The sequence below is a fragment of the Arachis ipaensis genome, chromosome B2 (genome assembly GCF_059453495.1).
Source record: "Arachis ipaensis isolate K30076 ecotype BB chromosome B2, ASM5945349v1, whole genome shotgun sequence".
Taxonomy (NCBI): Eukaryota; Viridiplantae; Streptophyta; class Magnoliopsida; order Fabales; family Fabaceae; genus Arachis; species Arachis ipaensis.
In genome coordinates, this window is record NC_142437.1 from 125,294,923 (window position 1) to 125,309,332 (window position 14,410).

Sequence of the window (14,410 nt, forward strand, 5' to 3'; positions counted from 1 at the left end):
CAAGTACAATACGCAAAACACGTATTGTACTGACAATACGCAGATTGTGTATTGTCAATATGCAGACCGTGTATTGTAATTTAATATTAAAATAATACAATACGCAGTCTATGTATTGTCTTTATAAATTAAAAAAAAAAAATAATTTGACAATTCGCACCCTGCGAATTCTATAGCCTCCAAAATTTTGTAAAACACCATAACTTCCAATATTAAAAGATTATACCCATTTTTATCCAATATCCAAAAAAATTAACCTTTTTATTGCACTAGAATATATTGAAAAAAAAAATCAAAATTCTCAATTTTTTTTCTCTTATCTAATATATTTAGGGCCAGTTTGGCTAAACTTCTTAAATAAGTTCTTTTGAAAAAGGAGCTTAAAATATAAGGACTTTTATTAATATTAACTTTTAAATAAGTTATTTTGAATTTGGAAAGTTATTATAGAAGTCATTGTTTTAAAGTTGTGCATTAAATAGGAGTGATAAAATAACTTTTGAAAATAGGAGAAGTCACATTTTTTAACTTCTTTAAAAGCTCTTAAATAACTTTTTGAAAATTTAAAAGTTTATCTAAAAAAATTGTACAAAACACATTAATGTAACTTTCTATAAGTCAAAAGTTGAAAAAAGTAACTTTTTGCCCTTAATAAAAGAACTCTTAATTACTTCCTTAAAGAAAAAGTCAATATTTATAATACTAGAACAAAATATTTTTAATAAATATTTTTATATATATTTAAAAATTGGTATATTTATTATTTGGGATAAGTACGATTTTAGTCCCTCACATTGAGGGTCAGAATCGAAATCGTCTCTCGTGTATATTTTGATTTAAAATAATCTTTAAAGTCGTATTTAAATTTAGAATCGTCCTTTCTAATAAAATTTTTTAATTTATTCTTAAACTACCTCTATAATAAACAAAATTATAAAATTAAAAAAAAAACACGTTGGTTGGGGGGGGGGGGAAAGGGTATACGAAGGGGAAGGGGAGGGGGAAGGGGGAAGGGGAAGGGGGGGGGGATGGGGGGACGGCGGAGGGACGGCGCCGACGGCGAAGAGAGGGAGGAGGGGAAGTAGAAGAAGCCGGAAAAGAAGAGGAAGAAAATGAAGGGGACGCGGGTTCGGGGTGGGGGAAAGGGGAAAAGGGGGAGGGGGACGACGGCGGCGAAGGGGGAAGGGAGAAAGGACGCAGGGTGGGGGTGGGGGGAAGGGGGAGGGGGAGGAGGAGGGGGAAGGGGAAAGGGGGGAGGGGCACGGCGGCGCGAAGGGGGAAGGGGGAAGGGAGAAGGGGGAAAGGACGCGGGGTGGAGGTGGGGGTGGGGGTGGGGGGAAGGGGAGAGGGGGAGGAGGAGGGGGAAGGGGAAAGGTGGGAGGGGGACGGCGAGCCACTGCCGTTGGAGTCCGCCTCGCCGCCTCCGCGTCGCCGCCTCACCTCGCCACCTCCGCCTCGCTTCTGCTGCTTCACGCCTCGCCGCCTCCGCCTCACGTCTTGATTCTGCTTTCTTGTTTTCTGTTTCTGTTTGGTGTTGTTTCTGTTTGGTGTTGTTTCTGTTTGGTATTGTTTTCTGCTTTCTTGGTGATGGTCTTGGTGGTGGTGGTGGTGGTTGGTGGTGGTTGTGGTTGTGGTTGTGGTTGTGGTGTTGGTGTTGTTGGTGGTGGTGGTGCTAGTGCTGGTGCTGGTGGTAGTTGTAGTGGTGGTGCTGGTGGAGGAGGGAATTGTATTGGTAGTGGTGAGGATATTTTTGTCCAAAAAAAGTTAAAAGGACGATTTTAATACGAAAAAAAACGTTAAGTATAATTATAAATCGAAAATTATGTTGGCGACGATTTCGATTCTGACCCTTAATATGAGAGACCAAAATAGTACTTATCCCTTATTATTTCTCTTTATTATTATCATTGTTTCTTTTTAATAACACGTTTGTTAAGAAACAAAAATACTTTAATATATATATATATATATATATATTGTTTTATATAATTTAATGCATATTTTTATATTTAAATATATATTTTATATTGATAACAGATTAATAATTAGTTTTTTTTATACAAGTAATGTAATATGTTAGATATCAAATTTGTACATTAATGAGACCATAACACAAAACTTTGACCCACTATCTACACGGAAAGCGTGGACCCATTACCAACAACCGAAACATCATTTATATGTGATGTGTGTAAAATAATAATAATAATAATAATATATCAATATTCAATATATAAGTGATTTTACCTTGTTATATGGGGAGTGGATCCTCTCCAGTAAAAAATACTGGATGGTGTCAATTGTGATTTTTTTATTTTTTATTATCTTTTTTTCTTATATTTAATTTTGATTCCATTTATAAAGTTAATGATGAGAAATCACACTGTATTTTTTCAAGTGTTGAAAAAATTGAAGAAGATCCATTTCCTATTATATGGAGTATACAATTTTTATTTAATATTATTTGAAAATTATTTGCTTTATTATTATAATAATAAATTATTGCTGAAGAAAAATGAATTTTGTCATAAAATTGTTGGATCCAAACTAATTTAGTTAATTAGTGTATCCAAAAAAATATATTAAAATATCAAAATTTCTTTTATTCTAAAAAAGAAAATATATGAATTTTGAATTTTGTGAGGAATAGTAAATGTTAGCGTAAACCTCGTACCTAAAAATATTAAAAGGCGAGAGAATCTGATAGTTTGAGAACCTAGGAATCTTGAAACTTGGAAGTACTTACCAGATTTACCCAACACTGTTGTGAGAGTTACTGTTACTGTACATAGGTAATTTGAATTGCGTGGAGAATCATAAGCCATGTTTGTGGAAACATTTTCGGTCCTCCCCTCAAATGGAAAAATATTCATTAATCAAAATATTAAGATTTTATTATAAAAGTATTAAAATATTACTATTTATTAATAATTTACTTATATTAATATTTATATCAAAATACTACTCGTGCATTACTAATGTTTTAGATTGAGCTAAAATTTTAATAATACAGATTTTGAAACTATAAAATGGGTTGCTTAGTAATCCTAGCAGGTACACAGATGAATTATTATTATTATTTGGTGAACATAGAAGTGAGACTAAAATGTAATGTAATCTAAAAAAGTGAAAATATTAGAAAATGAATTAACTTTAAGATGAAATGAAATATTCTACAAAAAAAACATAGACAGAGAAAAGAAAAGGCCCCCTCTGCTGTCTCCTCTGCTGCGTTAAGAAGTGTGGGTCTCTCACTTTGGCCTTTTTATCATCTCTCTCTCTCTCTCTCTCTCTCTCTCTCTCTGCTTCCAACCATCCATGTCTGCCATACACTTCGTCATCACCTTCTTCCATCCCTTTCAATCCTTCAACACCAACTACTCTCTTTTCTAAACACACAATAAATAACAATTCTGTCTTCTTTTTTTATTAATTTTTTTCTCTTTTCTTCTCTTCCTTTTCTTCTGGGGTGAGCTTTTTTGTGCTTAAATTTTGGAGCTTTGAAGAGATCTTGTTGCGGAGATTCTTCTGCAATTCAGTTACAGATTCTTTTGTTGCTTCTCTTATATTCTCTTTCCTCTTCACTGTCTACCTCACAGACAGGACACACTATGTTTTTCCCTGGATCTTGAGCTTTTTTTTTTACGCTTTTGGCAATGTTTCAATTGTAAACTTAAACACTGCCTCTTCCAATTTCAACTCTTCCTTCAAAATTCTCCTTTTCAAGCATCCTCCACAGAGAAAAGAAAGAAAAAAAAATTGTGTGTCTCAAGTGTTGTTTCTCTTCCATGGACTTTCACATGGCTCTCGTTCTTCCATGAAAGCTACCCTTTTCGACTCCCCCAATTGTTTCAAAGTTGTGGATAGACAAAAGAAGTTTGGTTTAATTGACAGCAAAATAGAGAAGGAAGCTTCTGGAGTCTGAATTCTTCCGTCAGCAAAATTGGATGGTATTCATAGTTTGCATCCACTTTCTGAGGTTTTCCTGATTTTGTAATTGGCACTGATTTTTATTTTACTTTATTTGTTAATTTATTTTTTGCTTTTCTTCTGGTTTCAGCTTTGCTGTGAATTGTGATCATATATGCTTTTTCAGGTAATTAATTTTTCTCTTCTTTTTTTTTTCCCCATTACACCCGATAATTGCTTGTGAAGAATATCGAATAGTGTGGGTCAATTAAGGAAAATTGATGAAAGTGTGAGAATTTGATGCAGTGAAAAAGCTAATCTGAGGATGATAACGTTTATGGAGTCAAAGGAGAAAACAAGAGAAGCAGTGGAGAAGTGTCTGGACCCTCAGCTATGGCATGCCTGTGCAGGTGGCATGGTGCAGATGCCACAGGTGAACACAAAGGTCTATTACTTCCCTCAGGGCCATGCTGAGCATGCATGTGGTCCTGTGAACTTTAGGACCTGCCCCAAAGTGGTTCCACCTATGGTTCCATGCAGGGTTGGTGCTGTGAAGTACATGGCTGATCCTGAGACTGATGAGGTCTATGCCAAGCTTAGGCTTCTTCCTGTCAGTGGCAATGATGCTGATTATGGAAATGATGCTGGTGTTGTTGGAGGAGGTGGAATCCATGAACCTGAGGCTCAGGATAAGCCTGCTTCATTTGCAAAGACCTTGACTCAATCCGATGCCAACAACGGTGGGGGGTTTTCGGTTCCTAGGTATTGTGCCGAGACCATTTTCCCGCGGCTGGACTACTCGGCCGACCCTCCGGTACAGAGCATACTTGCAAAAGATGTTCACGGCGAGACGTGGAAGTTTAGGCACATTTATAGGGGCACGCCGAGGCGGCACCTCCTAACTACCGGTTGGAGTACTTTTGTGAATCACAAGAAGCTTGTGGCTGGGGACTCAATTGTGTTTTTGAGGGCGGACAATGGGGAACTGTGTGTTGGGATTCGGCGAGCAAAGAAGGGTCTGGGAGGCGGGCCTGAGGCTTCTTCAGGTTGGAATCCGGCGGGTGGAAATTGTCCAATGCCTTATGGTGGATTTCCAGGGTTTCTGAAGGAGGATGATATGAGGCTCTTGAGAAATGGATTGGACACTGGCACGAGAATGATGGGGAAGGGAAAAGTGCGGCCTGAAGCAGTCATTGAAGCTGCTACTCTTGCTGCCAACAAGCAACCTTTTGAGGTCGTTTACTACCCTCGCGCGAGTACGCCCGAGTTCTGTGTGAAGGCCTCACTGGTTGAAGCTGCACTGCAGATTAGGTGGTGCTCTGGAATAAGGTTCAAGATGGCCTTTGAAACCGAGGACTCGTCGCGAATTAGCTGGTTTATGGGTACCATATCTTCAGTTCAGGTTGCTGATCCCCTTGGATGGCCTAACTCACCTTGGAGGCTTCTTCAGGTAACAAACATACGCTTAGTAGTATATTAAACTAGAACAGAACATTACATAGTTCTGAAATATGCTGAATTTGGTAGAAACTATAAATATATATTTGCACATTGCGCAATTCAATCATACAATGCATGATTCCTAATCAATGAAGTTTGTAACTCTCTTACGAATATGTTGATAGGTTACATGGGACGAACCAGATTTACTTCAAAATGTGAGAAGAGTGAGTCCATGGCTTGTTGAATTAGTATCAAACATGCCTGCCCTTCATCTTTCGCCTTTCTCACCACCGCGGAAGAAATTAAGATTGCCCCAACACCCGGATTTTCCCCTTGATGGCCAAATTCATGTGCCAACATTTTCCAGCAACCTTCTAGGTCCGAGTAACCCCTATGGTTGTCTACCCGAAACTACTCCTGCTGGCATGCAGGGAGCCAGGCATGGTCATTATGGTATATCCTTATCAGATCTCCACCTCAGTAAACTGCAGTCAGGTCTATATTCGGCTGGTTTCCCGTCTCTTGATCACGCTGCTACACCAATCAGGGTCCCCAATAACTTACTATTGCAAAAACCCAGCACCAGTGAAAGTGTCTCTTGCTTGTTATCTATGGCGAGTTCTGTCCAATCCTCAAAGAAACCAGATGAAGGGAAGACACCACAGCTTGTGCTTTTTGGCCAAAAGATTCTCACGGAGCAGCAGCTCTCTCTCAGCAGCTCTGGTGATGCTGTCTCCCCTGTTCTTACCGGAAATAGTTCATCTGATGGAAATGCTGATAAACTCAATAATTTTTCTGATGGTTCTGGTTCTGCTCTGCATCACCAAGGCCTACCAGAACGCTCCTCTTGTGAGAGGTTCCCGTGGTATAGGGATCACCGTCAAGAAACCGAGGCCGGTTTGGAGACCGGTCACTGCAAAGTTTTTATGGAATCGGAAGATGTAGGTCGGACATTGGACCTCTCGTTGCTTGCTTCGTACGATGAACTGCACAGAAAGCTAGCAGACATGTTTGGCATCGAAAAATCCGAGATGCTAAGTCATGTGCTCTACCGAGACATAAATGGTGCAGTCAAACACCTTGGAGATGAACCATTCAGGTAAGACCCCCTTGAAATGCAAAATTGAAATCCAACTTAAGGCTTGACATGTTTATCTCATTGTCCTTTATGTTATTGTTGCAGTGATTTCTCAAGAACAACAAAGAGATTGACTATTCTAATGGATTCCAGCAGTGACAATGTAGGAGTGTAGTTGAAGAAAAAATAAAACCAATTCTTTTTTACCCTTTTCAATTGTATAGTTGGTTTATCAAATCCTCTATATTCCCATTTATGACCCTTTTTACCCCTTCCTTAAGAATTGGAAGGAAGGATCTGATTTTTGAATATCATACTCTTCAAGATAATTCTTTCTCAATCTTTGATCTGTCTTGGAGATATATTTTGTATTTTGGATTTTGAGATTTTATTGCAGTGATCATAACTCTTGATCCTTTATTCCTTCTTGCTTCTCAATTTTGACTTGGCACATCTTTGTTGTTCTAAATTTTGTTGAAAGGGTAGAGAGCCTGATATAAATAGATTGGTCTGTATTATTGTATTGTGTATCAATTGCAAACACTTAAATTGAAAAAAGAGAAAGTGACTCTGTTGTTGTTCTGCAATTAACCTCAAGATATTTTTACATTTTTGTCTTGTTGCTGCCATCTCATACATATAAAACAGTTTCATGTTGCATTAAATTTGGCCCTTAGCCCCAAAATGTATGTAAACATAATAACTCTTGTCAACAGAATAATCAATTGGGGGGGTCTTTCTGTTCTGGTTTGGTTGGTGGAAAATTGGTGCATGGTTTTGTTAGGAACTTCACTTTCAAGTCAAATTCAAATATTAATGACTGGCAATATGGTAAGTTTAATAATGTGTATTTATTTTGCTCCTTGTTAAAAATGCAAAAACTAGAAGCAAGGTCTTTCAACCTTCTTATGCATTTATTAATATAATATACTAGCTTAGCACATAAGTAAACCCAAGAAAAATGAGGTGAACAAATGTGAACAAGTTTCAGTTCATGAGACACACAGAGATTAATAATCTTCCCAAAATAATAATGTTAGCTTGGTTGACCCGGAAAATTAAAGCATAAATTGAAGGGAAGAAGAAGTAAACCCTTAAGAGAGAAAAAGGAAAATATTTAGTTAGTTGAAGGGGCCGGGTGGGTAATCACGGGTTAGAGAAACATATGTACATAGGTAGAGTTGACTTAATGAGAAGTTTTATCACAGGGATCATGATCCATCATTCTCATCAACTAATCACTTGCCACATGGAATTTAATCAATCACAGATAAACGTGCATGCCTCCACCCAAGGTTCCTAACATTAACATCTAAATTGAGATTTTTGTTGGAATACAAACCTAACACCATTTAAATTTATTTGAAAAACTATGCTTACAACTGTCATTCTATGGGGTAAAATTATCATAATTTTATTCAAACAATTTCTTTCTCTATTTTTTAAGGGAATGCTCTCATAAAGATGCGTAAAATGTCTTTTTGTAAAGACATTTACGTGTCGCATTATTATTTGACGTATTAATGAATCAATTATTTTTTATTTTTTTAACAAATTAGAATAAAATATTTTTTTATAACAATAACAATAAATTCAATTTTTTTAGGAATTTAATTGTATTTTAAATTTTTAGGGATTTAAATGTCCGAAAAACAAAAAGTCAGGGATATAATTGTCTTTTTATCAAAAAATTTAAAGATATTCGATTTAAATGGTATAATTGGATCGGATCAAATCGGGTCTAATAATTATAATGCAGACAATTAAATTTATTATTGTTGCTATAATAAACCGATTTTGTTCTGATTTATAATAAAAAATAAATTATTAACCAGTTTTAATAAGAATATCCAATAATAACATGACATATGTAAACATCTTTAAAAAAAAGATATTTTTAGTGTCTTGTCCTCTCTTTTTCATCTAAAGAATCACTCATGGAAATTTGAGTTAGGAATGTTAATGAACATCTTTTTACCAAATTAGTAATACCTTACAAATAGATTATTAGATGATATTACTGGTAATTTGTAACCAACAATAATATATAAAAATCCAGAAGAAAATTCAACGAAACACAGGTCCCATGGTGATGCCGCAAAGTATGGATGGATTATATAATTAATAGTTTTAATGAAAGAAATAAGAAAAGGAAACAAAAGCACATATGATAGCAAAGCATGGGTGGTGATATCGGGATTGTAAAAGGCAGAGGGAGTTGTCAAACACAAAGTCAATAATGGGTTAGATTCGGAGCGTGACAAGCATAAAATAATGCTATTTGGTAACTAATATAAGAAACAGAAATATTATTAATTAATTATGTGGACTAACAAGAAGAAGCAGAAGAGAAGAGAGACACATTATTCCAGTTTGACTCACTACACAATGACACAAGACACAACAAAACAAATGAAATAAGATAAGATAATATTTAACAAGCCACACGTGAGAACGTGGGGCCATGCATGGTAAAGTAAAGGTAAAGTTAAAGACTTGTTTGGTAATACCTAATAATAATAATAATAATAAAAAATAAAAAAAAGTGGGTTGCTTCACGTGCGGCTGACATCATCGACGGTGCCCTTACGCATGTGTTGCGGCGGGTTGGCTGCCGGGCTGTTTTCTTCTCTCACTACATTCAAATTCATAACATTATTACAATATAATTTATAAAAATTAATTAATCAGTTAATATTTATAAAATTTAAAAATTTACAATTTAAAATAAATTAATTAATTTTAAAATTATATTTAATAGTAATTGGAAAAAAATTAATTCTCTAGCATTATTTATATTAGAAAATATACCTTACAATTACATGAGGGTTTTTTTGAGTGACGTTAATTAAAAAAAATTAATCTAAAAGAGTTAATATTAAAAAGTAAGGAGTTCCATTACCACATCTCTAATGCAACTTATTATTGGAAATATTTCAAGACCGGTGCTTCAGTTGTTTTAACCGTTGATCTGAATTATAAATAATATATATAATATATATTAATTGAAATCAATGATTAAAACAACTGGTGCACCGGTACTTCCCGGTGCACTTGAAATGTTTCCCTTATTATTAATAGAGGTTAATACACATTTTACTTTTTCAATGCGTAGAAGAGTTTATTCTAGTTATACATCATTCAAATTTATTGCTTGCACGTGATTTTTTTTTTCATTTATGCGTATAGAAGGAAAGTAATGAATGACTAGTTGTGTGCGTTGTATTTTTTATTTGATTATATATAAATTTAGATAAAAGCATCAAAACCCAGTTTGTACATTTTTCTAAATTTTAGTTGGAGCTTAGCTAGAAGCATACATGAGTAGAAGTGGGATGTTTGGACATGTCCAACCTTGTTTGTCATCGTATTTATTCATCATCACATGTCACCCAAAAAAGAAAACAAAATTCCATGGAACCAAGCTAAGCTAGCTAGGTTGAAGCTTCCATGTTCAAAGCATTAAGTGTATACAATACAACTCTAGGAAACTGAGAAGACACAATCCGAAACACAAGGATCCCTACAAAACAAATAGATCTTGAATTGGATCATGTGACACAGCTAGCTTATGAAGAAACCGTATCATCAACGACATCTCTTCGTTAATTGCCTCAATAATTATTATATGAATGTGCCTACAACATCACACACTCATACATATAAATTATACTTTGATATCGAAGTGAAGATATTTAGAATAATTTATTAGTGTATGAAAAGTGATTTGTGTAGAAGAAGAATAGAGATGGATGGATGGAGGAAATTAAATAAGAGGAAAGGTGAGAAGAAGAGTTTCCTCTTCAGCATTAATAGTATTTCTTCATTCATTCAGGTTGGACTAGTCTTGTTTTCAGGACCCACCATTTTGCCACCAAATATGGCATGCTTTTCCATCATATTAAACAAACATAAATCTCCATGGCCTGGTTATAACCTGAACTTAACATGGCTTTACGATTTCGTCAAGGAAACGTCAATTTCCAAATGAAATAAATAAGAATATTAAGAAGATAAAAGTAAAAAACAAAAAGGAAATATTAAAAGGAAGTAATTAAATGGACCCTAGTTGTTTTGAATTTGATGGATCCAAGTATATATGTGCTTCATTTGCATTCAATGTACAATTGCTTCCTTCATGTATGTCTACTATTATCTTTACCATCTCTTAATAATATTGTTGTTCACATTTACACATACATACCTCTTTAATTTCCTGTAGGGATTCTAACTTTCTGTTGATATGGGAGAGGAGGAGAAGTAGACATAAATTAATTAAATCAAATAATTAATAAAAACCATTTATATTCATATTTTCATTATAAAATTTAAAAAACAAGTTGATTTCTCATGATAGTATATACGAGTCCGTTGACTCTGTTCTTCAAACAATATATAATAATATATCACTCGTTTTTTCCGTACGAAAATGGAGAAAAAGGAAAATTTTACAGTTCGACTATACCAAATGGACCACCCATTTCTTTTGAGTTGTTCCATCTTTTGCCATAATGGTCAGCGGTAAACACTATTGTCACCCTTTATGATACAAAATGAAAATTGAATTTAAGGATAATATATGGGAAGAATTTCAAGTGTATTAACTACACTGATATGTAAAATTAGGGAAAAAGAACCGATTGTATGAGAAATTCTTCAAGAAAAAAATAGAGATATCTCCTACATTACTTGAACTATGTGTAAGTAGCGACATAATTTTATAGAGTCATTCGATCTGATGCTAAGCCAGATAAAGGAACAGGAAGACTTAGGATGTAGACGATCATAACATGAGTAATTCAGCGTATTGGCTGCATTAATTGCTACTTCATCAATTTTATTAATTAGTGTACCGGAAAAAACGCAAAGTAAAATAGTCTTCTTCACTATATATACTATGACTGACTAGTACTGCAGTATAAGAAATTCTTTAAATACTATAAAAAAAAGACTCAAAAGAATTAAAGGTCTGGTCCTTTTTCTTAAATTTTTTATTATACAGAATAAAATTATAGTACAGAATTTATCGATTAAAATTTAATTCTTTTACTAACTTAAGCTTAATATGTTCAATAATTTTAACCGTTAAATTTAATTATAAAAAAATATATAATATATATTAATTAAAATTAGTCGTCAAAATTATTAAAATATTCATATTTCGATACATTTAAAAAATTTTCTAATATATTATTAGCTCTGTTTTAAAAACTGACATATTTGAACAACAAAATTATCAATTTTCTGCTGATTAACCACTACCACTCGTTGGATATATTTTAGATATTGAATTATCTGGTGCCACCCTAGTGTCTCGTATGTCGGGATGGATAAGATATACATATACTTCATCATATATATATGTAGTCCATTATTCAATTAAAATAATGTTCATCATGTGTGTTCACAAGATGCATCTATAAACATGTTACCTCCACTATCTTACACAAATTGTCAATAACGATTTCATTGAATCTTTTTTTTTTCTAACAAGTGTATTTTAAGGTATTTGTTTGTATAAAGTTTTTGAAGAAAAAGAAGTAATAAGTATTTATCAAACATTTTAACGCATTTAATATATTAAAATTTTGAAAACGATCATTTTAAGAAAAGAAAAATTAATAAGTAGCTTTATAAATTTAAGAGAGAGATGACGGGTTAGTTTTTCTAATTTTCTTTTCTTCTTTTTACTTTTTTAATTTTAAAGTGGGGCCCATAAAAGCAAGAGGCACAGGAGGAAGAAGTCATTATCAGGGAAAACCGTGTGAGAAGGTTATACAAGTTTTTAACCAAAGTAAAAGGGCTTGAAGGGGTCATCCAAACACGACATAGATTCGGATGACGTGTCTCCATCACAGCCTCGTGCGGGTGGGTCCCATTTCCAATCACTCACAAGCTACACTTGATAGAGACTTTACCACTATAACTCTATTCCACTTGTGTTCCATTTTTCTTCTTTTTTCAAGGGAACCCCAACAATCACTCAGCCTATTGGGCTTTTTTTAAATAATATCTTTTAAGAAAAATGAGGAGCAGTGATTTTGGAGCAATTCAAGAGCAAGAAAAGATCCTCAAGGTAACTCGCGTTTATTAATGTAACAAATTTAAGTATACATAGATAGAAGCATGAACTTTCTGTTTCTAATAGAGTTTCACTTGTGTTTTCGTATTAAACACAATTCTAATCAATTCTTGAAGGTTTTATTGGGGACATGAATCTCTCGAAACTTAGATATCTACAGAAAAAAAAATGTTGTCTAATACATTATTTGAAAGATTATTTGCTGAATTACACAAGATAATGAGAGTTCTTTTTTTTTTTTTCAATTTGTGGCAGTGTCAAACAAGAACCTAATAAGTGGCCCATTAGATTGACAACTGGATGCCTAATTATTGATTTGGAATCAATGTAACGCCCTACATGATGTCCAGAAATAAAAGGCCCCTACACCATGTCCTTTTAGAGAGAAGAAGAAGTCCCTGCACTTAACAAAAACGAAGATACCCCCTCCCCTCCTCCCGGAAAAAAAAAAAAAATAGTACATCATATATCCCAGAGGGTTTGGTTTATAGATAAAATTGAGATTCTCTCAATGGTAAAATTCACTTGACAAAATCAATTATGAATTTGCACCATTGGTTGAACATTCTTGTGATACATATGTTAATAATACTTAATAGTAAAATATCACAATATTTTCTCTTATTCAGAAATTCTAAAAGGTTAATAATTTCTGGTCATAAGCCGACTGACTAACACATCAAATTTTTAACATTCTAATCAATTTGGAAACACATGCATTACATCATTTGTGTCAATTTTCTTGTTATGCTTTCGCTCGTTTCCTAACACATATGAAGCATACAAAATGTTGCTATTTCTTCTCTGAGGTAAATAAAACAATGTAAAACTATAACGCATAATCCAGAGGAGAATGAGATGATGATAACAAAGTGTGAAGATTAGTATATGGTTCATGTATATTTTTCATTTGGTGGATGCTTGTTTGGTGAGTCTAAGGTGAAAACGTTAGACCAGAAATCCTCTATAAAGTGTATATAGCTAGACAGCAGTGGTTGAAAATAAACAACTTGAGTTGAGGACAAGTTGCTTCACATCATGAATGCTTTCTTGAATTACATTTGAGCTTTTGGTCTTCAACTTCTCGTTTCAATGTTTCCAGCCTTTCAAGCAAGATTGCATTCTCCTGATAGGTTGAATGTCAATGTTAGAACACTCAAGTACAACAAACTTGATATCACAACAACAACTAAGCCTTATAATGAAACTTGATTCATAGGCATACCTTTTGCAGGATCTTGAATTTATTATTAGTACCCTTAATCTGCCACATACACAAGTAGAGAATCATTACAAAAGTTTAAGCTACTGCATAGAGATGCATACATGGTTGAAAATGTTAATGTTGAATGAAGTGAAGAGGAAGATAGCATACCCGTTGAAGCTCCTGCAAACACTTGTTTTCCCTATCTACAGCCTGGTCATACCTTAGCCTCCATTCGGCAGATTCGTCCATTGCTTCCCTGTTAGCAATGTCAAACTGTCGCCTGCAAAAATCATCAATTGGCAAGAAAAACAAGGGGATATTATGATCACCTATCTGCTCTGTCAAACTAGAACCACAAATTACAATCAAAGTGCCAGGAATCTTAAATCATGAGAAAGGGGTTGGAAGGTAACCTTAGGAGCTCAGAGTCATCAGAGGAGATGCTGTAGTGAATGGCCCAAAGCCTGAAATAGACAGCGACACCCATTAGCATTAGAAAACCCAAGCTTGCTATGATTCTTCTTCTCTTCATTCTTACCACAACCATATCACACACTCTTTCTTCTGAAAAGGAGTGCAGAAGTGAGTGTGTGTGTGAGAGAGAGAGAGAGAGGGTTTCTTATTGATTTCACATTTTGAGGTCCCAACTCCTAACAAGAACCAACCTTGTCAAACACCACACCACTCACTC

General features: G+C 34.5%; 2 protein-coding genes across 2 annotated transcripts; one reads left to right on the plus strand and one right to left on the minus strand.

The window, feature by feature from the left end:
• The first annotated feature begins 3,152 nt into the window (after nt 1–3,152).
• LOC107626493 (auxin response factor 18) lies at nt 3,153–6,853 on the plus strand. The gene is made up of 5 exons (XM_016329386.3): nt 3,153–3,950; nt 4,061–4,096; nt 4,216–5,359; nt 5,535–6,451; nt 6,536–6,853. Exons 3-5 carry the CDS (start codon nt 4,235–4,237, stop codon nt 6,603–6,605), a joined length of 2,112 nt encoding a protein of 703 aa, XP_016184872.1. The 5' UTR covers nt 3,153–3,950; nt 4,061–4,096; nt 4,216–4,234; the 3' UTR covers nt 6,606–6,853.
• A 6,308-nt stretch (nt 6,854–13,161) lies between these two features.
• Nucleotides 13,162–14,395, minus strand: LOC107628631 (acyl-CoA-binding domain protein). Its single transcript, XM_088505149.1, has 4 exons — nt 14,133–14,395; nt 13,888–13,999; nt 13,738–13,776; nt 13,162–13,638 (listed from the first exon to the last, which is right to left on the minus strand). Exons 1-4 carry the CDS (start codon nt 14,264–14,266, stop codon nt 13,549–13,551), a joined length of 375 nt encoding a protein of 124 aa, XP_088361275.1. The 5' UTR covers nt 14,267–14,395; the 3' UTR covers nt 13,162–13,548.
• Nucleotides 14,396–14,410: the final 15 nt, after the last annotated feature.

Excerpts from the sequence above, each read along its gene's own strand:
- LOC107626493 (XM_016329386.3), top strand. The coding sequence starts at position 4,235 with ATGATAACGTTTATGGAGTCAAAGGAGAAAACAAGAGAAGCAGTGGAG. Across the intron at positions 5,360-5,534 it reads CACCTTGGAGGCTTCTTCAG|GTTACATGGGACGAACCAGA; the intron begins GTAACAAACATA and ends ATATGTTGATAG. Across the intron at positions 6,452-6,535 it reads CTTGGAGATGAACCATTCAG|TGATTTCTCAAGAACAACAA; the intron begins GTAAGACCCCCT and ends TTATTGTTGCAG.
- LOC107628631 (XM_088505149.1), bottom strand. The coding sequence starts at position 14,266 with ATGGTTGTGGTAAGAATGAAGAGAAGAAGAATCATAGCAAGCTTGGGT. Across the intron at positions 14,000-14,132 it reads GATGACTCTGAGCTCCTAAG|GCGACAGTTTGACATTGCTA; the intron begins GTTACCTTCCAA and ends TGATTTTTGCAG. Across the intron at positions 13,777-13,887 it reads GTTTGCAGGAGCTTCAACGG|ATTAAGGGTACTAATAATAA; the intron begins GTATGCTATCTT and ends TGTATGTGGCAG.